The sequence below is a fragment of the Zootoca vivipara genome, chromosome 3 (assembly GCF_963506605.1).
Source record: "Zootoca vivipara chromosome 3, rZooViv1.1, whole genome shotgun sequence".
NCBI lineage: Eukaryota > Metazoa > Chordata > Lepidosauria > Squamata > Lacertidae > Zootoca > Zootoca vivipara.
In genome coordinates this window covers 15,192,903-15,217,515 of record NC_083278.1, presented here as the reverse complement: position 1 = coordinate 15,217,515, position 24,613 = coordinate 15,192,903, and the positions used below count along the sequence as shown (strand labels likewise).

The following is a 24,613-nucleotide window of genomic DNA, read 5'->3' as shown; positions in this document are numbered from 1 at the left end:
GGGTGGTTATCAAGAAAACAGCCTTTTTTGTGTTGGCAACCCTGTTGGTGGACACATTCCCTTGGTGCTGTTCTTTCTCTTCTTTTAGGCACCAATTAAGACATTTTTTTATTTCGTCAAGTATTTGATGTTTTAAATTATCTTTTTTTGCATTCTGTTTTTAATGTTAATGTAGGTTTTATTTTATATTGGCTAGTTTTTAATTTATGTTTCAGATTTCTCTAATCTTCCTTGTAAACTTTCTGAAGTTCCAAGGCTGTATTTTTAAAATGTGTGCATATGCAGCCTAATTAAATAGTATTCAAAATATGCCCAGGAGTTGGATTGGCTTCCTCCTCCAGCACCAGCCTGTCAAAGCAGCTCCAAAACTGAGGGAGGAGGGAGGCAATATCCCTCCCTCTTAAATACATGTTCTGTGAACTGCCCTAAATTCAATTCATAGTAATATTGTGGAAATGCTTTGTTCTTATGCATGCTGTGTATATATGTGTATGGAACCCGCCCATAAAAGGGTGTTTATTTTCTGAGCTTTTTCCTCCCAAAATGAGGGTGCTTCTGTTCCTGAATGATAAAAACGTCAATTGCTACAACCGGGGGTTGGGGGGAATCACTACGTGATTCATCAAGACACTCGACAATTTTCAAGTAGTCTGTGGGCAAGCTACAGTTGGGAACCACTTCCTTAGTCTTTGTGCTACCTTCTTCCCTTGCATGAGAGAATGGGCAAAGATGGTGTAACCTTGCCTGCAAGTCAGGGCCACAATCCAGGTATGCAAGCAAGCGCAAACCATCGTTTGTTGTTTGGATGGATTTGGAAACCATTAGCCGACACAAACTGGGAATAGAGACTTCTAATCTCTGCATATAAGGGGAGGTAGGAGCACATAAGTTGGGGGCTATCCACGGCTCAAGCAGGGCTCATCATGTTTGATTTAGCAGGAGAAGAGTTGCCTGAATAAGTGAAAAAATCCATGTTTTCCACTCATCCCAAAGTCTGGCTGGCTGGTAGTTCTGACCTCCCTGGTACACTCCTGCCTTATGAGGCCATTCATAGACTGGCTCACACACCACATAGTTTGTTTTAAGGTATGATTTAATGTGACTCACCACCCTGGCCATATCTGCACTATTTCTCTGACCCTCTCACTGCACAGTTCTCTGCTGTTTTTTATCCCTCCCAGAACACCATTAAAGAGAGTGTGGTGCATCTCCCTCCAGTGTTACTCTATATAGGCTTCCTCCTCCTGCTTGTTATTTATCACTGTTTCCTTAAAAACAAACAACCTTGTCGATATAATCTTGCACGGCTGCCATAAGTTATGAGTCCACGCAGCTTTGATTTATTTTGAGAGACCCATCTTCAAGACACTACTTCTACAGAGCCTTTTCTTGAACTATCTAACCAATTGTTTTGTTCTTTGCTATGTTAACATTTCCGTGTGCTGTTATTTTGTCAACTTTGCTAAGCCTCTGCTTGTAAGATTTTAAGGATTCCTCAAGAGTGAGGTCCGTTCTATACAGAGATGTTCTATAGGTGGTGTAAAGTAAAACCACTGAATTTATTGCACATTTGATTGTTTCCATTGTCTAGGGCAGCTACCCAAGTGCTATCTGTAGATAGTGAGAACTTTCAAAACCCACATGGTTATGATGAGAAGCACTAAAATTTGCAATGTCAGTAAGCTTAAACTACAAGGCTTAAACTACATTGATAAAGCTATTGATGCCTGTATGATTTTTAAAAATAGTTTTTTTATAATAATAGGAAGCCTTTTTTGTAATCTTGTACAGGTTGCTACTTTCACCATATGATGAAATATTTTAATAAATATGTTAGTAAAACCCATAGAAAAATCAACTGAATGATCAATTTTAAGGAATAGCAAGTTGCCAGCTTTCTTTATGCTTTCCTTGATGCAGCAAAGGCTACTTCATTGCATTCTGAGTTTTCCTTCTGTAAATGGAAAGGATCCACTTTGTGGAAGAGGCTGCAATCCACTGGAGGTGCCTCCTGGAAGGCAAGGAAAGTAATTTTCACCAATTCCTCCTTTCCTTTCAGGACCCTGAAACATCTCCCACGTTGTTCCAGAGGTTCTCAGAACCTCTGAAGGAGATTTTCAGGAGAAAGAGGAATTGTCAGAATTTGTTTCCCCACCTCCTTCCAACAAACAGGCTTTTAGATGTGTTTCTTACGTGATCATAAATATGGTTATAAAGTTTTATTATCTGTTTTTCATTGTGCTTAAGGCTGCAAAAAGAGTCAGCAACATCCGCAAGAGGATTACAGTACCACTTGCTTCTCACAAACCCTCGATTCAAAGAACAATAACTATCTTACTTTATTTTACTTATCTGTCAGAAAATGTATTTCTGCCCTTACAGACTGTTGTTCATTAAGTGATGCAGGTTTTAATTTGTTCTTCCTGTTTGATATTCATTTGATAGCGAATGATCTGTCGCTCTGTTAAAACAAACCCAGATGACCTAAAGAATCCAGTTAAAATTAGTATTCCACGCTATGTCCTTTGTGGACAAGGGATGGATGAGCACTGTGAATATGAAATAAAGGTAAGAAGTTTAACTTCTTTTTCAAATGAAAGGTGTGTGTGTTAGAGTGGGAGGAGAGAGAGAACTACAGTGGTACCTCGGTTTATGAACACAATTGGTTCCGGAAGTCTGTTCATAAACTGAAGCGTTCATAAACTGAAGCGAACTTTCCCATTGAAAGTAATGGAAAGTGGATTAATCCGTTCCAGACAGTCCGCGGAGTACTTAAACTGAAGCGTTCATAAACTGAAGCGAACTTTCCCATTGAAAGTAATGGAAAGTGGATTAATCCGTTCCAGACGGGTCCGCGGAGTACTCAACCTGAAGTGTACTTAACCCAAAGCATGGGTGTAATTGGTTCTGGAAGTCTGTTCATAAACTGAAGCGTTCATAAACTGAAGCGAACTTTCCCATTGAAAGTAATGGAAAATGAATTAATCCGTTCCAGATGGGTCCGCAGCGTTCATAAACCGAAATTCATAAACCGAGGTGTTCATAAACCGAGGTTCCACTGTACAGGGATTCACAAAGAATCTAAGCTGGATGCATTTATTATAGGAAGCTTAAAACCTGGGCACTCTCTATGGATTTTACTATTATAAAATCAGCTCTGCATTCTGTTGTCAGTTTGCCCACTGAGTAAATTGTGCGGATGTGGTTTTCTTGCAAATCCTGTATCAATGAGTGCATTTATTCCCCATGTACAAGATGAGTCAGTCCAGATAATAATAGTTTGATGGTGGAAAATTGTCCATTGCAGGGAGCCATAGTATCTGTGTTCCTATATATGCTTCGTTCAGCTTAATTTTGCCATTTTCTTTTTCACCCCTGCATAACAGATATCAGTCCTAGATGACACGTGGACAGTATTCAGGCGGTACAGTCGGTTTAGAGAAATGCATCAAACATTAAAATTAAAATACCCAGAGGTAAGTTTCTAATTAAATTATATCTACATTTGTATCCATCATGCCTTTTCTGCTGCGGGAACACACAATTTATTGTATTTCTACTACAAATGGTCCTTTCAGGCTCTCTCCACTACAGTGATTCAGTCTTTTACTTACGTGTTGTTCTTTTTTCTTCTTTTGTGGGAGAAAGCATTGGAAGGGTTTTTGTGCTATCATTTGCAAGGCTCTGTTTCTCTGTGTGTGCGGTTCACCAAAACTAAAGAAGAATTTTGTTGTTTCTTATAATATCACTGAAACAGAAGTTCAAAATGGATATTTGGGGTGTTGGTTCCTTCCGAAATTTTTGAGTGTAGAGGAATTCATGAACATAATGAATCTTTCTCTGCATTACCTTTCTACCATTTTTCTTGTATTTTCCCACCATTATGTTGTAGTTTTTAATTGTGAAAAATTCTATGTAATTTTCTGGAAGCATGCATTTAATTAAATACAATGATCTGCAACATAAAATAAGGATTTGGAAACATCCTCGGTTAAAGAGGAAAAAAAGTGCAGAAGAAAAAACCAAGCAGTAGATCATAAAGTGCCTGTAATACTCTTTATTCCACAGCTTCTGTTGGTTTCCTAGTAGCTGAGGGAAAACCTGGGGAGATCAGTGCAGATCGTATGATCTGATAGTAGCTATCCCCAGTCAGTGTGAGAATCTTAATAAGGAAAGGATGACCGAATCCAGATGAACATTTTAGAGCTCAAGAGTGGAAAAAGAGCACAATGGTGCAGTTATGTCCTCTTTTTCAGGACAGGACATTAAGAACAATAGTTGCTTGGAGGTAGTCTTTCTTTGGACATTTTATTCATAACTCTAGTGAAGTGAACTTCGGAGTATTAGAGGATTACTGCATGATGCTGTATTCAACTCTCTGCCTCTTCTTGTATTGGTTTATCAATAAGTTGTGCACATTCACTACGAAAGTTCACAAATGTCTTCTGCTCTGGATGATCTAAAGTTACAACAGAAAGCACATTCTCTCTTCACTTCAAAGTGACACCCCCCCTCCCCTGCCAACAGTGTTTTAATACTTTAATTGACTGAGGCGTCTTTTTTTCCTGTCTCCTGAGAAATCTCTATGTGGGACAAGAAGCTCTAGTTAGAACTGGATACGGAATAACTGATTGGTTCAAAATTGGGAAAGGAGTACGACAAGGCTGTATATTGTCTCCCTGCTTATTTAACTTATATGCAGAATTCATCATGCAAAAGGCTGGACTGGATGAATCCCAAGCTGGAATTAAGATTGCTGGAAGAAACATCAACAACCTCAGATATGCAGATGACACAACCTTGATGGCAGAAAGTGAGGAGGAATTAAAGAAGCTTTTAATGAGGGTGAAAGAGGAGAGTGCAAAAAAAGGTCTGAAACTCAACATCAAAAAAAACTAAGATCATGGCCACTGGTCCCATCACCTCCTGGCATATAGAAGGGGAAGAAATGGAGGCAGTGGGAGATTTTACTTTCTTGGGTTCCATGATCACTGCAGATGGTGACAGCAGTCATGAAATTAAAAGACGCCTCCTTCTTGGGAGAAAAGCAATGACAAACCTAGACAGCATCTTAAAAAGCAGAGACATCACCTTGCCAACAAAGGTCCGTATAGTTAAAGCTATGGTTTTCCCAGTGGTGATGTATGGAAGTGAGAGCTGGACCATAAAGAAGGCTGATCGCTTTTGAATTATGGTGCTGGAGGAGACTCTTGAGTGTCCCATGGACTGCTAGAAGATCAAACCTATCCATTCTGAAGGAAATCAACCCTGAGTGCTCACTGGAAGGACAGATCGTGAAGCTGAGGCTCCAATACTTTGGCCACCTCATGAGAAGAGAGGAATCCTTGGAAAAGACCCTGATGTTGGGAAAGATTGAGGGCACAAGGAGAAGGGGACGACAGAGGATGAGATGGTTGGACAGTGTTCTTGAAGCTACCAACATGAGTGACCAAACTGTGGGAGGCAACGCAAGACAGGAGTGCCTGGCGTGCTCTGGTCCATGGGGTCACGAAGAGTCGGACACGACTAAACAACAACAACAAAGTTAAATTACTTAAGAGAAGCAGATCTTAAAAGGAAATGTGCTAATTTAACAGTACAGTGGTACCTCAGTTGTCGAACGTAATCCGTTCCGGAAGACTGTTCGACTTCCAAATGTTCAAAAACCGAGGCACAAAGGGCGGTTGGCAAAGTCAACGGAGATAAAAGAAAAACACGTAGCAGAAGCCGTTTGACTTCCGAGGCGTGTTTGAAAATGGAAGCAATTACTTGCAGGTTTTTGGTGTTTGAAAACTGAAATGTTTGGCCTCTGAGATGCTCGATAACTGAGGTACCACTGTATTTTTTATTTTATTATTATTATTATTAAATTTTTATTCACTTTTCTTTTTCTATCATTGATACATCTCATATCAATAACATTAATGTTAAACCCCATCTTCCCTCCCCTTCCTGGCCTTCCCCCAACTTCCACTTCTGGTTTGTTTCCCTCTTGCATACTGCTGTTTCTTAAATGTCCACAATATCATTTCTTATATTGTTTTAAATGTTCTTTGTTAATAAAGATGTGAATTTTTATTTAAATTGGCGCTACTGTACTTAAATTCAGTTTCTATATATGCTTCATTGTAGAAGCTCCTGTGTTTCTGTTGTTGTGTTCCTGGGCACTGACAATTTTCTGAATCCCTGGTTTATGGTATAGAAGTACCTAGTAGTTTAAAAAGCAAAACTTAAAAATGCATACAATAAGCCTGCAACCTATGAGCATTTAACTTGTGTGCATTCGCTTTACACGCTTGGCAAAAAAAGAAAAAAGAAATGGGAAAAGGGGGAAGGCGTCCAGGAAAAAAAACATTGGCAATCTCACCTGTCACTGAACCCAGTGTGCTTTGACTATATGAATTTTGGCTTTAGGCACGTTCCCCAGTTCATAGCCCCCACGTAAGTTGCGGGCTTATTGTATTTGCATATATTTGTAAATGAATTTAATGCAGTTTAGGTGTCTCTGTGAAATGGTATGCTTCTGTATATGCACTTACTTTTTGTTCCAACCCCATGATCACAGAGGTTTTTGGTGAGCTTTAAAATAGCACTCTTGCTATTTAAGTAGAAGAATGGTTAAAGTTTCATAAATTCAAATATCTAATGTCAAAAGGTGGGGGCAGAATCCCAAATCTTGTGCACTCATTATTTTAGCAGGGCTCTTTTTCACAATCTTCTGACTCCAGATTTATATTTATTGTACATAGAGAAATGCATGCTTGCTTAATTTATGCAATGTCCTGTAGAGGTGAACTTTATAGCTCATTAGCTGTTCAGTTCTGGGCTACTGCCTCTGTATTCTTAATCTGAAGATGCATTTCATGTTTCCGCCACCACATTTCCAAAAGAAGTGCATTGAAATATTGATTTATCATGGGATGTAAAATTCCAACAGTTTATTAAAAGAGAAATGCTGTCATCTTACAGTTTTGAAATTTTGCAGCATATTATTTTGTCGAGTTGGATAAACAAGTTGATGTTGATGACCACATTAATGCATCCAGTCAAAATGTTGGACGTGCTCACTTCAAGACTAATATGTTGGTGGTGTCAAACACTAAACATTGGGTATTAATTATGCATTTGGTATTAAATCATACCTAGATGTCTGCTGGCATTTAGAGACTCATTATTTCCTGACCTTGTAGCATGTTAGATGAAAATGGCGCTTCACAACACGGTCCTAATGCTATAAAGAAGCAACGTGCATGTTGACTGCATAGAATCAACACTTGAGGAAAAGTGGTCTGCAAATAGAAATGGATAAAATGGAGGACGGTGGGGGGGGGAGGAAATTAAGCTTTTTGTTGACCCTAAGGATACACACTGCATCATTCTGTTGTGGTTTGTTATTTATACAGTGGAACCTCGGTTTATGAACACCTCAGTTTACGAATTTTCGGTTTACGAACGCCGCGGACCCATCTGGAACGGATTAATTCACTTTCCATTACTTTCAATGGGAAAGTTCGCTTCAGTTTATGAACGCTTCAGTTTATGAACAGACTTCTGGAACCAATTGTGTTCATAAACTGAGGTGCCATACAGTAGCAAGGAGCTTATAAATATAATTTGGTTAATGAATTCCACCAATTAATAGCTGAATATGCTCGGTTATTATATTCTATTTATTTACAGGACTGTACATAGTGTATATTTAACAAGCTTCCTCTTCCTTTAGAAACCCTCACCGGATCTAGAAAATCTAAGCCATTACTGATTGGTCACCAACTCCCTCCTTCTGGGGCAAGGTCCTTGAATGGGAGGTCACAGACCAGAAATCCAGGCTGAAACAAAATTTTCTAAATCCATTTCAAGCTGGGTTCAGGTCTGGCTTGGGTATGGAAACTGCCTCAGTTGCCCTGTAGGATGTTCTCTGTCAGGAGAGAAACTGGAGAAGCATATCCCTTTTGGCCCTGATCTCTCAGTGGCTTGGCTTTCAATACCACGACTGTGGCATTTTTCTGGAGAGACGGGTGGGTGGCAGGGTCAGCCCAGCCATTGGGTAGGGTGAGGCCGCCGTCTCAGGCAGAAGTCCCCGAGGTGGCACCCTCGCAGATGTCCTGCCACTTCCACCACTGGCAGAGAAGCGGTACCAATTTCCAGCGAGATCTCGTCAAGATCATGCGAGATCTTGCAGAGCATGAGAGATCTTGCCTGAAATCAGCAGCAACACCCGTGCGGCGAGGCAGGGAGGCACTTTCCATTTCTCCTCAAGTGGCAAGACAGGGTGGGGACCCCTGGTGGGTGGCATCACTCAGTCGTGTTTCCAGGTCTACTTGGATATTGTTTTCATGAAGTGGTGCTTGGGGACTGATGTTTGGCGCCATGGAGCCTTCAGTGCAAGGTTGCCCAGGGTTCAATTTTATCTCTCATGCTGCTTAACATCTATGTCAGGAAAGTGACTAATAAATTTAAATAGTAACAATAATAACAATAAACTTCCAGCTAGTACAGATTTATTTCTTGCCTTTGCTGCTTGTCTCTCAGTTCCTTTATTTCCTGATGTTGAAGATCTACTTCTTGACAATATTTCCCTGGTTTTGGGTGATTTGAGCTATAAAAAGAGCAAAGAGATACTCAGTGCAGAAGACCTTAGGCTTGTTTTATTTTTGGTTAATCAGCTCTTTGTGCAATTTGTATAAACACAGTATAGATTTTCTAAACTTAAATACCATTTAAATACCAATGCTTTGGAGTAAAGCAGAAATTGCATCCCCCTCCCTTTTCCCTTTCTGAAGATCAGCTGCTACTGCTCGCACCAGATTTAACTTAAAGGGAGGTTGTTTGTTTGTCTGCAGGTATATTTCTATGTGACAGCTGTTCTTTTAGGCCCTGGGGCCTGCTATTAATTCTGAGAAGTCAGAAACACATCCATCTCATCAACACTAAGAATTATTGCTATCCTTTGATGAGTTTTCATTATTAGCATTTCTCAGAGGCAATGGTGGCTGAAATTTACAGCACTGTTTGGTCTCATAAGACAAGAAGGTTTCATAAATGCTGCCAGATGTTACCCAGCTGAGCTTCTGTGCAGTGAGAAAATCTTCTTTAGAGAGGACTGTAAAGTCATCTTTGGAGGGGGCTGCTAATGTGGTTATGGATATTTTTGTTTCACATAGAAGCCAGAGTGCGAGACCCTGCCAATTTCAGGACTGCGACTGGAATACCTAATGACCACACCACTCAGAACCTAGTCAATACATTCTTATCAATTTAGGGGGGAAGCCAACTAAAAAGCAAAGGATTGTGTGAACATAGCCTTACACTGGTTTATGCCTGTAATACATACAACTCTTTATATTTTCTCCTTTGATAATCACATTTATAAAAGCATAGAATACCGTAGAGTTGGAAGGAACCACGAGGATCATTTAGTCCAACCCCCCTGAATATTTTGCCCAATGTGGGGCTCAAACCCATGACTCTGTCGGCATGTCCAGGAGGGTGCCTACTCATGAGTAAGGCCATGGCATAGACACATACCCGACTGAGATTAAGAGTCTCATGCTCTACAAACTGAGCCACAAGCAAATGTTTTAAGGTATGAAAGGTGCCAGTATTGGCCCCTGCTTAAATTGTTTTGGGGCATTAAAGGGGGGGGGGGGAAATGCTACTACAGCTGCGTTCAAGGTGTCGGGTCACAAAAGAACTATTCCAGGCTTTATGAAGACACTTTATTTATTTATTTATTTCTGCATTTGTTTGCATCTTTATTGGTTTTTAAAAACCAATAGCGTAAAATAATTGTAGCATTTCCATTGTAAATGGAAAATATAACCTGCGCTGTTGCATGTAAATACTCAACTGTCCTCTTTAGTTGGCATCCCTGAAAACTGTTTGTGTAGTGCAATTGATTAGTGCAATTTGAACTAAATGGAGTTCAGAGAAAATTAGGTTAAGTGTAAAATTTTCGGAAGGTTTCAGTCGTTCCCCCCCCCCAAAAAAACTATTATTTTGCTCAGATAAATAGTACAATCCAGATAAATGTAAGCATTCCTTTGTTGCAGGGATGGGAGGAATTTGACCCAGATTAGAGCATGGCAGGAGGGAGGTATAACTCCTAAACTCTGGAGAAGCTATTTGCTGACAGCTTTTTGCAAAAAAGAAAGAAAGAACAAAAGTATAATTTGTTTGTTTGTTTGTTGAATTTATATACTGCTCCATACCCAAAGGTCTCAGGGCGGTTTGGAGAACAAAATCAAAATAATATATATAATCAAAATAAAACAAAAACCTCAAAAAACCACCACATTTTAAAAGGGCATAGGATGTCAGTCAAGTTGAGAGAAGAGGCACATAAACAAATAATAATACCTATGGGTATCTGGTTGGCAACTGTGAGAACAAGATGCTGGACTATAAAGACTGTGGATCAGGCCCAGTAAAGCTTTTACGGATCCCTGGCTTGCACTGTTTGGATCCATGGGACTCTTACACAAACTTGAATATACCATATATATATATATATATATATATATATATATATATATATATAAGCATAGCACAACTTGAAATCCAGTGGATATAGCTGAGCATATCCTGAAGCAAAGTAAAAAGAGCATGTGGCACTGTGGTCTAAACCATTGAGCCTCCTAGGCTTGCTGATCAGAAGGTCGGCGGTTCGAATCCCTGTGACAGGGTGAGCTGCTGTTGCTCTGTCCCAGCTCATGCCAACCTAGCAGTTCGAAAGCACACCAGTGCAAGTAGATACCATATTTTTCCACGTATAAGATGATACTTTTTGCTGGTGATTAGCTGTGGCTGCGTCAATTGAGCAGGTGATTGGCGGCTGCGGCAAGTGGGCGGGTGGGCTGTTGGTGGGCAGACAGTTGGCAGGTGCGGCAAGGTGTGCAATCGGAAGTGGCAGGCGGGCGGGTGAGCGATTGGTGGAAGTGACCTCCCCACCCCCAAAAAAGCTAAACAATTGAATTTCTTAATTTTGGGTTTAAAAAAAATAGGGCTCGTCTTGTACATGGGGGCGTCTTATGCACAGAAAAATACAGTAAATAGGTATCGCTGTGGTGGGAAGGTAAACGGCATTTCCGTGCACTCTGTTTTCTGTCACGGTGTTCCATTGCACCAGAAGCGGTTTAGTCCTGATCCCCACAAGATCCGGAAAGCTGGACTTTCCTTATCCTGAAAGCGAGATGAGCACTGCAACCCTATAGTTGCCTTTGACTGGACTTAACTGTCCAGGGGTCCTTTACCTTTACCTTATCATGAAGCAAAGTAAAAAGGGCCGGGGCAGTGAACACATAAGGATAGAACTGGTATGACTTGAGGGAATAAACTTGGTTCTATGATAAATTTATATCTGTAAATAGCCCGTGGGTTTACTAGTCTTGATTTTTTTTTGTAAGCAATTTAAAATCCAGTTAAGGTTCCATAGTGTTTATAGCACTATAAAAGGTTTGCATGAACTTCTAAATTGCACTCCACTCACTTTTTATTAGAATTCTGCGTATGAACTCTACCCTAGACTACTTATAATGAACACAATGGTGAAGTAATTTATCAAATGATGTTACCTATCATCCATGATACTACCAGTGTTTACTGCTATATCCAGCTAGGCTCCCAAAAAATTGCTTTTGAGAATGAAAGATGTCCCTAATCTGGATAAACTTTTTCTGTTGAATTTAATTTGTTTCCTTAATAACATCGGGCAGACTGATGTTAAAATAATAATGCAATAAACCATGGTGCATAGATCTCCCCTACAAGTCTATGTGGAAATGGGTGGGATTCTGTTCACTTTTTTTTTTTTTTTTTTGGCTACAGAAATGAAGCCATGCTGTCATTTTTAGTTTAATTAATGTCTACTTAGCCTATGATGAAAATATTGTACCATAATTTATAGACCAGATATTAAGCACGGTGCCATTAGGAAATGGAATTTAACAGAACAATTCCCAATATAAAAAAGAGAGCACCCCTACTTTTTGGGGTTGGCAACAGAAGAGAGATCAGTGTCCATTCGGTAGGTCATGCCCAGTCATGCGCTTCCGTAAATGCAAGTGTGCCACTAGGAAGCCCTGCACCCCAGCAATGTGACCTGCCAAGGCAGTACAAGCAGTTCAGGGACCTAGGCCATAAGGTTTGGTGTTCTTCCAACAGAACCAAGGAAAGCCAGCAGACGGGGAGGGGGGGACTCTTTATTTGATTGAACTGTTGTGTTTCAGAAATATGACCTGACCTGAAATAGGTGATACACTCTTCTCCCTTGTAAAAAGTTTGAAAAAGGTTTTACTTTGCCTTAATTTGCTTTTTTAATCAAATGTTTGTTCAAATAATATTTTGCCTTCTGACCTGTTTTAGAGCTGCTTGCTGTAAGAAACTATAAGCTATAAGTAAGGCAGTTTTTCCTTTCTTACCATGCCTCTTGAAAGCTCCGTAGAAATGTAGGCAAAAGCTGTTTTATCCTCAAATAAGTTACTGGAGAAATCTTCCAAGGCAAGAAAGATAAGAGTTGTCAAATTTCCAAATATATAGTGCTACTTCCAACTTAAGAACTTTTTTTTTGGTCCAGTTCCTTTACTCGAAGAGTTTCAGGACTTCTCTAGAAGATGAGGCTTGAGTTACTTGTTTAAACTTCAAAAACTTTAAACTAGGACACTTTTCCCCCTTTTCATTATAAGCTCAAAAGTAAGTGAAGCAGCCCCTGACTATCTACAGAAAGAGACCACTTCTGATTTTTCTCGTATCAGACATAGAAAACCAGGACAAAGGATCAGAAGTCAGACATAGCCCTTGAAAAACTGAGAAAATCTAGGCCTGAAAATGTTTAAATACCTTAATGCTTAAAGTGACATTATTTTAATATTTCTCTCTATAGATTTGAAAAGCTAATGCACAAAAATCAAGTAATAACGAAACATAAAAAATCATTTCTGCTCATACTCTGCTTCTCTTTCCTTTAAAAGTTCCCCCTCTTACACCCCCAATCTGTATTGGGGGCACTAAAACAGACTTTCTTCTACTTTGAAAATGAAAAAAGGCACTGCTTTTTATTATTTCATTTATTTATAGTTGCATTTATATCCCGCCTTTCTTCCATCATAATACCTGAGGCGGTATACATGTGTTCTATGTGATGAGCTGGAGACATCAGCTGCTGCACATTGTGCCTACCTGCCTCCTGAATACAATCTGTGCTACGTCTATCTATGCTGACTGCCAAGGCACTTCTGGTTCAAGATGCTGGCTTTGAATTTTAAAGCCCTTCAAAGCACAAACCAACACATCGTAGAAACCACCTCTGCCTATATTGGCTGCTATCATAATTACGTTCCTCAAATGGGGCCCTGCTTCATCTTTCATCAGTGCAAGGAGAAGCAAAGCCTTTATCATAATTGCCAAAGGCTGTGAACAATCTTCCTGCGGAGTTCTGAAACCGAACTTGGTAGCTGCCTCTGGGAAAAGGCTGCAAGGAACACCTATTTCAGCTAACTGCTGTGGCTCCGTAGGTGTCACGAACAAAGTCTGAGTTAGCAAAAACTGCTTTGGGGGAGGGTTATTGCATTCCCCCTGCTATATTAAATACCATTTTGCTTGCTTGCTTGGAAGCTGTTTTGAGTCTATGACAAAGTGGCTTAGAATTCTAGGCAGTTCTAAAAAATTGTCTCCAAAGAATGGAAGAAGGATTGTTAAGCATATCGGGTCAGATTCAACTAACTGGTCCTGCTATCAGAAGCCCATGCAAGGGTTTACACGAGTGCAACAGGACTTCTCTCTCACACCTTCCCCCATGACCCTCATTGGCTTGGGTATGTGTGGTAGACCCCCAAAAACAGCACACAGGGGGAGGAGAAGCGAGGTTGCTCCATTGGGCTTAGGCTGATGAAACATTTGTAACGTTGAATTCCTTCCCCTAATTGCTTTTTGCATTTTAAGGCCTTACTGCTGAATTCATTTACTTATGTGTAAGTCCCACTGAACCAGGTATGTCTGGCATATTGTTGCACTACAAATGTTTTACAAAAGAACTGAAGATGTCATGTGTATACTAGATTATAACCTAAGGAAGATGCAAATCGCAGCTTCCTTTTTTGTTTCGATTGAGGAAGTAACTATACCTGCTTCACAAGATTCTGTGATAGTTTGGCTGACATAGGCTTGTCCTGCCCATAATTATATTAAAAATGAGTTTGAGAATGCTGTTGCCGTTAATGCTGTACGAGCAAGCTACCCATGTACATCCCTTCCCCTCTTATTTCATAGTTGCTAAGAGCATTTCTCTGTTGATTCATTCTCTGTTGTGTCTTGCAGCTGGCTATGTTAGAATTTCCTCCCAAGAAGCTCTTTGGAAACAAGGATGAACGAGTCATCGCAGAGCGTCGGAATCACTTAGAGGTAATATTATTATTATTATTTTAAAAAAAACTACTTCCTTTAGGTATATTTACAAGGTTCTGTCTGCTTGACCAATAGGAACCATTTCCATGTGGCAGAAATTGGTAAATGGTAAATGGGCAATTGCGGCTGCTTCATTTGGCATGGGAGATGGCTACAGTATATCATAAAGTAATGAGACACATAGATCAGAAATATTCTCATGGTCTTGTAAAGAAGCATCGTAGGAGTTTTAGGAAATATGTTCATTAGAGGGCTAAAAGGTTGTGAATGAGATGAGTATTTAGAACAGAGGGAAGATTTTATAGATCTTTTCGATTCTGAATTATTAACTTGCTGTTTTGGCTCACATCAAAAGTAAATGGAGCTATATAGACCCATAAGAATGCCCCACCAAAATATGTACTGTATAAGGGCAATAGTTTTATTAGACCACCAAAATATCACAAAACAGCATGCAAGATTTCAAGTTATCCAGAATCTATATATATATAAATGTAAGCTGGCCATGTGGGTGTGTCTCCACTTTTCTCTGAAACCGCTTGACCGATTGCGTTCAAATTTTGACACAACGTCCCAAGTGAATATGCGAGTGACCCCATACAATTTGCATAGACAGATGTTGCACCTGGGCCAGGTAAAAACCCCAAAACCATGTGTTCCAAAACTCACAACTCAGACAAAAGTGCATGCTGGGAGTACAGGAGAGGTTGCAAACAGCACCATCTAGCTACGGCTACACTGGTACTGCACCTAGGAAAGCTTCCCTCTCCATAGCATCTCGGCTCGGCTTTCCAGACTGGACCAAGTGGAAGTGGAGTTCGCCGGGGGGGGGGCAGGATAGGTTATGGGTCGGGACAGGGTGGGGGGAGTCACAGGGATGAGCCTCTGTAAACAGAACACACGTAAAACATTTCAGCAAAATGAAGGGGGACTCTGAAGGTGAGGGGAGTCTGAAGGGGGACTCTGAGGGTCCATTTAACAGACTGAGCCACAGCAACTTATAACTTGAAACCATTGGTTCAAGTCCTACCTTCCAGAGCAGGAGAAAACAAGCTTGCGCCCTCTTCCATGTGACAGCCTTTGAGATATTTGAAGATGGCTATCATATCTCCTCTCAGTCTCCTCTTTTCCAGGCTAAACATACCCAGCTCCTCATAAGGCTTAGTTTCCAGACCCTTGATCATCTTGGTTGCTCTCCTCTGCACACATTCCAGCTTGTCAACATCCTTCATAAATTGTGGTGACCAGAATTGGACACAGTATTCCAGGTGTGGTCTGACCAAGGCAGAATACAGTGGTCCCTTAATCTGGACCCTATACTTCTGTTGATGAAGCCTCGAATAGCATACTGTATACAGTCCTCTCTCGTCAGTATAAATGTCTAACCATAGTAGAGGTGCAGGACCAATGGGTTTGCCTCACCCTTCAACGTTCTCGCATTCAGCAGAAAGATCAAAGGAGGGTTGCATATGACCCACCAAGAGCTCAGGGGGAGGAGGTGACAACAACATGGGGTCCCCCAGCAAACAGGCAATATATTTAGTTCCCAGTCTCCTGCACATTTCCCCTGCCCTTTTACATTTCCCCCCAGCAGTTGCATATCATCATTGGGCTTCCCCAAGTTTTCAGCAATTTGTTCTGATCTGGAGCTTCTAAGAACACCCCAAAACACGTCCTTTTAAAGTGTGTTTTGCCGCTTCCAAGTGCACTATTAATAGAACCAGTCTGAAGGTGCCTGCTATGCTGCAGCCAGAAGATCAACTCTCACATCGATTGCTGCCAAAGGCATCCCAGCAGGAAAACAGCACAGCAATCAGCATAATTAGGTCAGCATTCAGACAAAAAGTAGCTCTCATTGTGGACTACTTCTGAAGGCATCTCAGTGCTAGAGACCCAGCTTAACAGCAGTCAGCAAAGCGCCATCCGGTTAGGAGGCACTGGTGGAAATAAAATACAAGTGAAGCAAATTAAACTTTGGGGGGAGGGTGGGGGAGAGCATAACTGGAAGCCAACCAAATGAACTGTGTTTACATCAAACAGCCCGGCTGGTCCCTTCATTTCACATAGAAAGTCAGTTTATTCCATAAGCAGACGATCACATTCGTCTGAGGTCAGTAGGCCAAAACAAGATTTTCTTTGTCGAACTGGCTGGCAGCAGCTGAGATACTGTCTCTACTTGTCAGCTCGAGGGATAGTGCAAAAGGCCATTAGCACCAGGTGGCTGGCTGTAAAATTTGAGCGCTGCTCCTTGATCAGGAAGGAAGGTTTGCTGGGCTTTGAGAATGACATCCCTGTCAGTAAATGTCTATTGCTTTGATGAAGGATGCTTCTCACCTAGTCAGTAGCCTAGTAGTATTGTTTGCATTCTCCTGGTAGTTTGAAAGCACCTGACTTTAGCAAATTTAATGCATGTGTAGGAACCAGTTTCTGTGCAGGAGAATCCATGGTGGGATGTGAACCTCAGTGAACGGTGGTTTGGCAGTTGTTATTGGAGGACATTTGTGGATTCAGAAGTAAGGTAAAGGTAAAGGGACCCCTGACCATTAGGTCCAGTCGTGACCGACTCTGGGGTTGCGCGCTCATCTCGCATTATTGGCCGAGGGAGCCGGCGTATAGCTTCCAGGTCATGTGGCCAGCATGACAAAGCCGCTTCTGGCAAACCAGAGCAGCACATGGAAACGCCGTTTACCTTCCCGCTGTAGCGGTTCCTATTTATCTACTTGCACTTTGACGTGATTTCGAACTGCTAGGTTGGCAGGAGCTGGGACCAAGCAACGGGAGCTCACCCCGTCACAGGGATTCGAACCGCCGACCTTCTGATCAGCAAGCCCTAGGCTCAGTGGTTTAACCATAGCGCCACCTGGGTCCCTACGGATTCAGAAGTAGCCCATGATAAAACAGTCCGGTAACCTGTACAGTTCTTTCATTTTTAGCTTTCTGTGAAATCTCTCACATCAGACTGCACAGAGCATTGAAAGGTATCCCCCCCCCCCTTATAGGAGGTAAAGTATTTCAATGGGAAATGAAAATGAAATATAAACAGTAAGATTTCCCAAAGATTAAGATATTTTTTTTGTCAGTTATGCAGTAATGTGTTCTGTCGCTGCGACTGTTCACAGTAGTTAGATAAGACTTTGAAGGAAAAGTATTTAAAAGAACTCGCTTAGCTAGCAAAATGATATATTGTGGTTTATCAGTCCAAATTGCGGGTAGGGACTCACAGCACTCCTCTTCACCAAAAAACTTCCCTGAATATAGATGTTAGGGAGAACAGTTCTTGCCTATCTTTTTCCCTGACACCCTAGTTTTCTGTATGCATTGATTTATTTATTTGGTGAGGTGGCACATTCAGTCATGTGTGCCTTCACCTGCCGTCTGAAGTGAAGGCACCTAGACATGAGTTTGCCAGCTCAGTGAGAACTAAGCCTAAGTCTCTGGCTTATTTTGTCAACTTTTAATTTAGTGGTCTATAAGGGCCTGTTGCATGGTAAAACTCTAAATTAATTGTTCAGCAGTTTTAAGTACTGCAATTTAACTTTAAAGCCACCCTTGCTTAATTAAATCTGTCTTGACTGACACAGCCAAGAATTTTGTTGATTAAAGTTAATGAATAGAAGTTAATGTTGTTTATCCATTCATGCCATTTGATAACTATAAATAGGGGAAAGCTGTCATTATTTGACTGTTTTTAAAACCCTGGCTGTGCGGATGTGTATATTTAAAGAAGGGAAAGCAAAGCATGCCAAAATTTAGTATTAGAATTACTCCCCTTGAAAAGTAGCAACTTAGCTGTCGTTAGACACCTGCACCAGCTTTGTTAAGATGCAGTCTTTTGGACATCACAAAACGAGCATTGAACAGCTCTGCACTTGGGACATGGCTGTGAATGTGTAGCTGCTGTTTATAAAAGTCGCACCAAATGGCTACAACATTATGAGACATACGGAACATGTAAATCCATATTATAACATCTTATTAAATATGTGTTGGATTTTGCAGGATATTTCACAGCTTGTCGATAAAAATACCTGTGTTCAGCATGTGATTGTTATACCGGAACAACACTGTAACCCGTCTTCAACATTTTTGTGACTCATGCAATGCTGACTTATTACTTCATTTCACATCTAGAAGTAATTGACTTCTGTCTGTACTGCTGATAGCTGCTGCTTATCCTGCATCTGTTTGTATGGCCACCGTGACACCACAAAGTGTGGTACTGCATTGATGCAGCACGCTTTGTGCCCGCTATTTCATAAGCATAGCTTTCCGTTACTGTTGTCTCCTGTGTTCTCAGAAAATACATCAGTTTAAATTAACATGCTTGTGAGTCAATTTATTGGTTGACATCGTAAATTTGCTACCTTCAAAGGAAATTACCTAGGAAATATTCTTCTTCTCCCCAAGTCTGGCTCCAGAGTACTGTATGGAGTTCAATGTGTTCCGGGACCACAACAAAGGGCACAGTGTCAGTATTGGCTATTCCAAGCAACTCATATACTGCATTAACTTTTTTGAAACTGGTGTGGTATGATTTTGAAACTGGCATGGTATGCTAGAAATCTCAACTTCATTGTCTGGCCCAGAGCCTTTGCTTTCTTAATGGTTCATTACTTTTCCTTTGTTTTCTTAATGGCTCATCTCCCAGGCGATTGATTACCTCTTGAGGAAACTAGCCTGTCTTTAGCTTTTAGCTTTTAACATTTGCTAGGTCCAGGGATTAAGTGCCTAGCATAGCTGCCAAGTTATCCCTTTTTTACAGGGATTTTCCCTTATGCTGAATAGGCTTCCTCGCGAGAAAAGCGAAAACTTGGCAGCTATGGTGCCTAGCACCCACAAACTCATAACACAGGGGAGTCTGGCACCCATAAACTCATAACAGTAAACTTCTTTTGTCTTAATGACTTTTCACTTTCCTGTTTCCTTTTGGCCAGTTGTATTTAGTGCTAATTAACACAGCCATTTCTTGTCATTCAAATAAGTTACGTCTTTTTGGAATTGCATGTGCAGCTTAATGCCTGCAAAACAGTTTCAGCATATGACCATTTATTCTTACAACACTTGCCTAATAAACACAAGATTTGTCGGGTTTCTATACAGACACTTATGGGGTTAAAAGAAAAAGGGTGTTCCAGGTATTGTCCCTCAGTTCTGTGTTAGGTGTAAAAAATAGAGCCTACAAAAATCCTGACCTTTGAAACACTAGACTTCCTGATTCTCTATCCTGGCTTTCATTTGCTGCCTACACATCAAGATAAAGGAATAAACAAATGCCACGAATGTTGCAGTACATCAAACCGAGTTGCTTAAGGCTCTGAAGGGCATATGCTACTAGTTTTTATCAGATTGAACAGTTGAGTTATTATATAAACAGCATCACATTGATGCCTAGCAGTAGACAGTTGTAAAAGAAGATCATGCAATGGGGCTTGCCTGCAGAAACAAATGGAATTTCATCCTCAGGATTCAGTTCGGTGGCATGCCATCATAACGAAGCACACGGCAGAATGATTTTTATATGGGGAGGGGGGAGGTAAGGCAATATTGTTTTCTACCCAGACTCCTTCAGCCTTTTTGGATTACGTCCACTTCTGTAACCCAAAGATTATCAGCTTGTCATTATCAGTTTGTCATTTAATAACCTGGATCATTGGGGTTTATTCAAGCCTATTGGTCAGCCCTTTTGTATTGGTACTTCCCGTGTAGCACTTGGATGGTTGGTTGCAGGGATTGGCCATTCACTTTGGGCTGACCCTAGAGCTTCAGAGCTTTGTAGGTATCGTAGCAGCTGCCCGAACCCCAATATGTCCCTTCAAAGATGTCGCTGCTGCCTTCAGAAAACCAGTGGGGGTCCGCGCTGTTTTGCGGGGCTGTGGTGCAGCTTTTATTCCTCCTGCCTTGGACACTTGCCCCCTTCAGAAGACATCTGAAGGCAGCCCTGTTCAGGGAAGTTTTTAATGTGGGGTATTTTAATGTATTACTACCGGTATGTGCCTTTTAAGACGTCCAGTAAGGAGACACCCAAAGCTCCAGAAAACCAGGTGCAAAGGGAAGACTTGCCTGAAGCAGAACAATGCAAAGCGGCACCCTACCCTGAAGCACTGAGCGGGACGTGGCATTTGCAGGAACAAACCTGCCACGGCTCTTCCCTAAATACAATCATTTAGGCAAGATGTTAATCACTGTAGTTGCTCATATGCCTTGCCCTATTTTATTTATCTTCAGATAAAATGTGGGGGGGGGGGAATCAAGTCAAATCAAGGAGAGGGGGAACCCTTCTGAAAACAGTAGTAAGGGAAACATTTATGTTTTTCTGGTGGGATTTTATGCAACTGTGCTCAGTTAGGAAGAGCTGTCAAAACTGCTAGTTAGATGTCAGTTGACAAAAAATTATTAAGAAAATTGTTTGTGCTTCCAGTTCCTGAGCTTTGCAAGAATTGCTTTAAGGCAGCACCTTATTATCTTGGCTTCTCCAGTTTTAGGCCTGCTCCTCTTTCTTTCTTTCTTTCATTTTTGCTTCTTTGACTCAGCCAGCTTGACGTTTTAAAAGATTACTAAATTGCTACATTTTTTTTTCTATTTTGGTCATATATTAACTTTTTTGAAACTGGCACGGTATGATTTATATGCTAGAAATCTCAACTTGGCCGCAGATGGTTTTCATTTTAGAGGAAAAGGAGGATGAAGTGACTAATATTGGTGTGTTTCTGAGAAAAATACATTGTTTTCCAGTTTAACCTTATTTAATTTCCTCTGCTGTCAGATCAGAGCAAATTTTTCAAATGTGCTCGCCAGTCTGCGCCGGGGCTGTGTACCTGTATAGCTTTCAAACTGTGATTTTCACGTTCAAAGCTCCAGTGTATCAATAAAGCGACCACTCAGGCAGGGGCGCAAGATGCACTTTGGTCTTGTCCCTTTTCAGAGCAACCTTATCAATCATCCCTCAGTTTTTGATTTCACCAAAGGAAGTTGAGGGTGATGCATGTCAAGCAGTTGGGTTAGCTGTTTGCCAGGACCACTCCAGCAAATGACATCCTGTCACTGCTGACCCAGAGATGCGTAGGAAATTCAATTCCTTTGTTGTTGTCTGCGAATGGATTTTGACAAGACTTGTTTTAACTAGTGCTCAAGAGGAAAGATGGATTTCCTTCACTAGCCAGGCATATTCTGAACTTTTTAAATATGGCCTTAACACGTCCCCCCCCCAAAAAAACAGATTCAAAAAGCTACAACCCAACCCCCCATGAATTTTAGGTTCCCCCAACAGTTTAAATAGTGTTGCTGCTGTTTTCAACTGTGGCAAAGAACATAAGCTTTATTGTGTGTGTGCTGTAAGGAATATTAAGTCCTATGGATTCTGAATGAATTTAATATATATTATATATGAGTGTAGTAGGAAGCATTGCTGTAGATAATTATTGCAGCTTGAACTTTACTGGCTTGGACATTTAGTCGGTTTTATAAGGCTCAACATAATGTGTTTGTGCCAACAGAGGTGCACTGGGGAAATAGTAAAGCAGAGATCAGCACAAGAGACACTTCCAGATTATAATGTTATGTTTTACCTGGGTGTGAAAAAGCAAACTCTCAGCTATGCTGTTACAATGGCTTCTCTCCAGTTCAGAACAACCATTGGTAGAAATGCAAACGTAAAAGTACTGTAGAAATAATACAGTCGTGCCTTGCAAGTCGAACGTTTTGGCTTCCAAATGCTGCAAACCCAGAAGTGAATATTCTGGTTTGCAAACGTTATTTGGAACCTGAACGTCCAACGAGGCTTCTGCAGCTTCCAGTTGGCTGCAGGAGCTTCCTGCAGCCAATCAGAAGCAGCGCTTTGGTTTCCAAACATTTTGAAGTCGAACGGACGTCCGGAACAAATTCTGTTCAACTTCCAAGGTACGGCTATAATTACTCTTCTGATTCTTCTTATTGGCAGGCACACATACCATACCTAGATTTAAATCTAGAGCTTTTCAATGTATTGCTCATGTTGTAAATACTTCAAAAATATTGGTTCATAACCAGCTAGAGATAGGGCAGAGAGTTCTCACACGTTCATTTTCACATGCTTCATACGTTCACATGCATGTTGTGTTTGTAAAATTTATCCAAACCCTCAATTTCCCCACCTCCTTTCATTTTTCCTTGATGCTTTCTGTAAACTGGAGGCAGAAAATTAATCCAACCTAGAGAGCTGGTTTTGTCAGTTGCAAACCCAACTTTCATTTTCTTCAGAGTAGTTTGTACCACGTAAGCTTTAAAACAAAGCTTTAAAACAGTGCAGGTATTGGTAATCATGATTTAAAAAAAAGAAAACTTATAGTTAAACTCTGCTGTTGACTTCAAAGATTTGCAAAAGATTATGAGAACAGTGCAAGTGAGCTACGTTCCCTGTTAATATGTCACAACCAGAAGAGCAATTACGGCTTCTCTTTGAATTGCCCAAAGCCATTAATTTTTTTTATAATTTTAATAACTTTAAATTAAAACAGGATTTATGTTACAGACCCTGAAAACCCGAGCCCCTATGATGTGAGATGGTGCAAAAAAACGTTAGAATGACATCTCTGCTGAAATATTGCCTATCACATGAACACCAGGCTAGAGTTAAAGAGTACAGGTCTATTAAAATAGCTTCCAATAAGGTTTTAAATGGCTACAATATCACTCTTGCCGTAATTAATGCTTGAGCAAAGTTGCTCAGCCCAGTCAATAAAGAAGCAGGTCTGAGTTTTCAGCGCTTCTTTTCTCTTCCTCTCAGGGGTGTTTGAATTGGAAGGTTAAAGCTTTGAACTAAGCATAGCTCACACCGTATGGATCTGGTTTGGCTGTCTAAAGGGCATAATTATGTGGGACAAACCAAAAGGGCAGTTCTGCTGTCACCTTTTCAAATGTTGGGTCAGACGCTCTGTGCAGCAGCAGCAGCTTTGAGCCTCAAATAAAAGTTTGAAACAAGACCACGTTCAGCGCTAAAACCTCTTTGTAGATTGACAACAGTCTTTGTAAGTGGATAGAACGCTTTAAAAAGAAATGTTGCCGTAAAACAAAAGGGGCAGCGAGGGAAAACCCTGCTAAGCTGACGTTGCATGTCAGAGGAATTGAAGAACATCCAACTATAGACATCCCTAATTCATTTATTGATTAACCTGATAAATCCATCCTCATTCCAAGGCGATATGGATCTTTTCAAAGAATTGTAGAGTTGGAAGGGACCATGGGGTCCCCTGTATTGGGAAAATTATAATATCTAATGTTTTACAATTTTTGATGTACAGTGGTACCTCGGTTTACAAACACAATTGGTTCTAGAAGTCTGTACTTAACCTGAAGCGTACTTAACCTGAAGCGAACTTTCCCATTGAAAGTAATGGAAAGTGGATTAATCTGTTCCAGACGGGTCCGCGGAGTACTCAACCTGAAGCGTACTTTACCCGAGGTATGAGTGTAATTGGTTCCAGAAGTCTGTACTTAACCTGAAGCGAACTTTCCCATTAAAAGTAATGGAAAGTGAGAGTTCCGGTTCCGGTCGCAGGAATGGCTGACCCTTTTTCCATCTCTCCGACCTTCATAAGGAATTTGGCGGTTGCTAGGGGAGTAAATGGCAACCTCCCCACCTCTCCGGGGGTTACGGAGAGGGCCGCAGGCCCGCAGATGCCCCTAAACCCACCCCGACTGTTCAAGGGGCGGGGGGGCCAGGGCTGAAAGCACTTATGGAGGAGCGGAGCTCCCCGGACGCCGACCTGCGTAGCGGGATCTCCATGATCAAAGAAGATAATTGGGCTTAAATTCATGGACGTGCTTCAAAAAGGAAGGGCAGAAGCTCTTTTTATTGCCAAGGAATTTTCGCTGCTGAGCGTGAGGAGTGAGGGAGTATATCATCGGCAAGAAAGATTGATTGGGACGCCACGAGAAGGGAAGTGAGTCTTCTTTATTCTTTCATACACTCTACGAGTTATTTTATACCTTCCCGGACGTGATGTCCTGTTTGTTTGGAACAAATGAGAAATGGAACTTAACTGTGTGAGTTAGACTCTATAAAACTATTGATATGATATGGTTAGAAGCTGTAAAACTGCTGAAGAGAGGGCCCCCCCTCCAACTGGACAATCGGAGTGCGGCTGGAAGCGTTTGGATTTATGAGGTGTGACGCACTTGGAATTTGAACAGCGATCTGAAGTTAAGTTCAGCTATAGGGCAAGGAGAGCTATAAATC

General features: G+C 41.1%; 1 protein-coding gene across 2 annotated transcripts in view; it reads left to right on the top strand.

Annotated features, from left to right (window-relative positions):
* The window catches only part of KIF16B (kinesin family member 16B), a 92,102-nt gene that overhangs the window by 62,033 nt on the left and 5,456 nt on the right, over positions 1-24,613 (top strand). For both annotated transcript variants that reach the window (XM_035110049.2, XM_035110047.2), the window contains 3 exons: positions 2,446-2,568; positions 3,387-3,476; positions 14,314-14,397. In XM_035110049.2, coding sequence (XP_034965940.1) covers positions 2,446-2,568; positions 3,387-3,476; positions 14,314-14,397 — 297 coding nt within the window. The remainder of the gene's footprint in view (positions 1-2,445; positions 2,569-3,386; positions 3,477-14,313; positions 14,398-24,613) is intronic.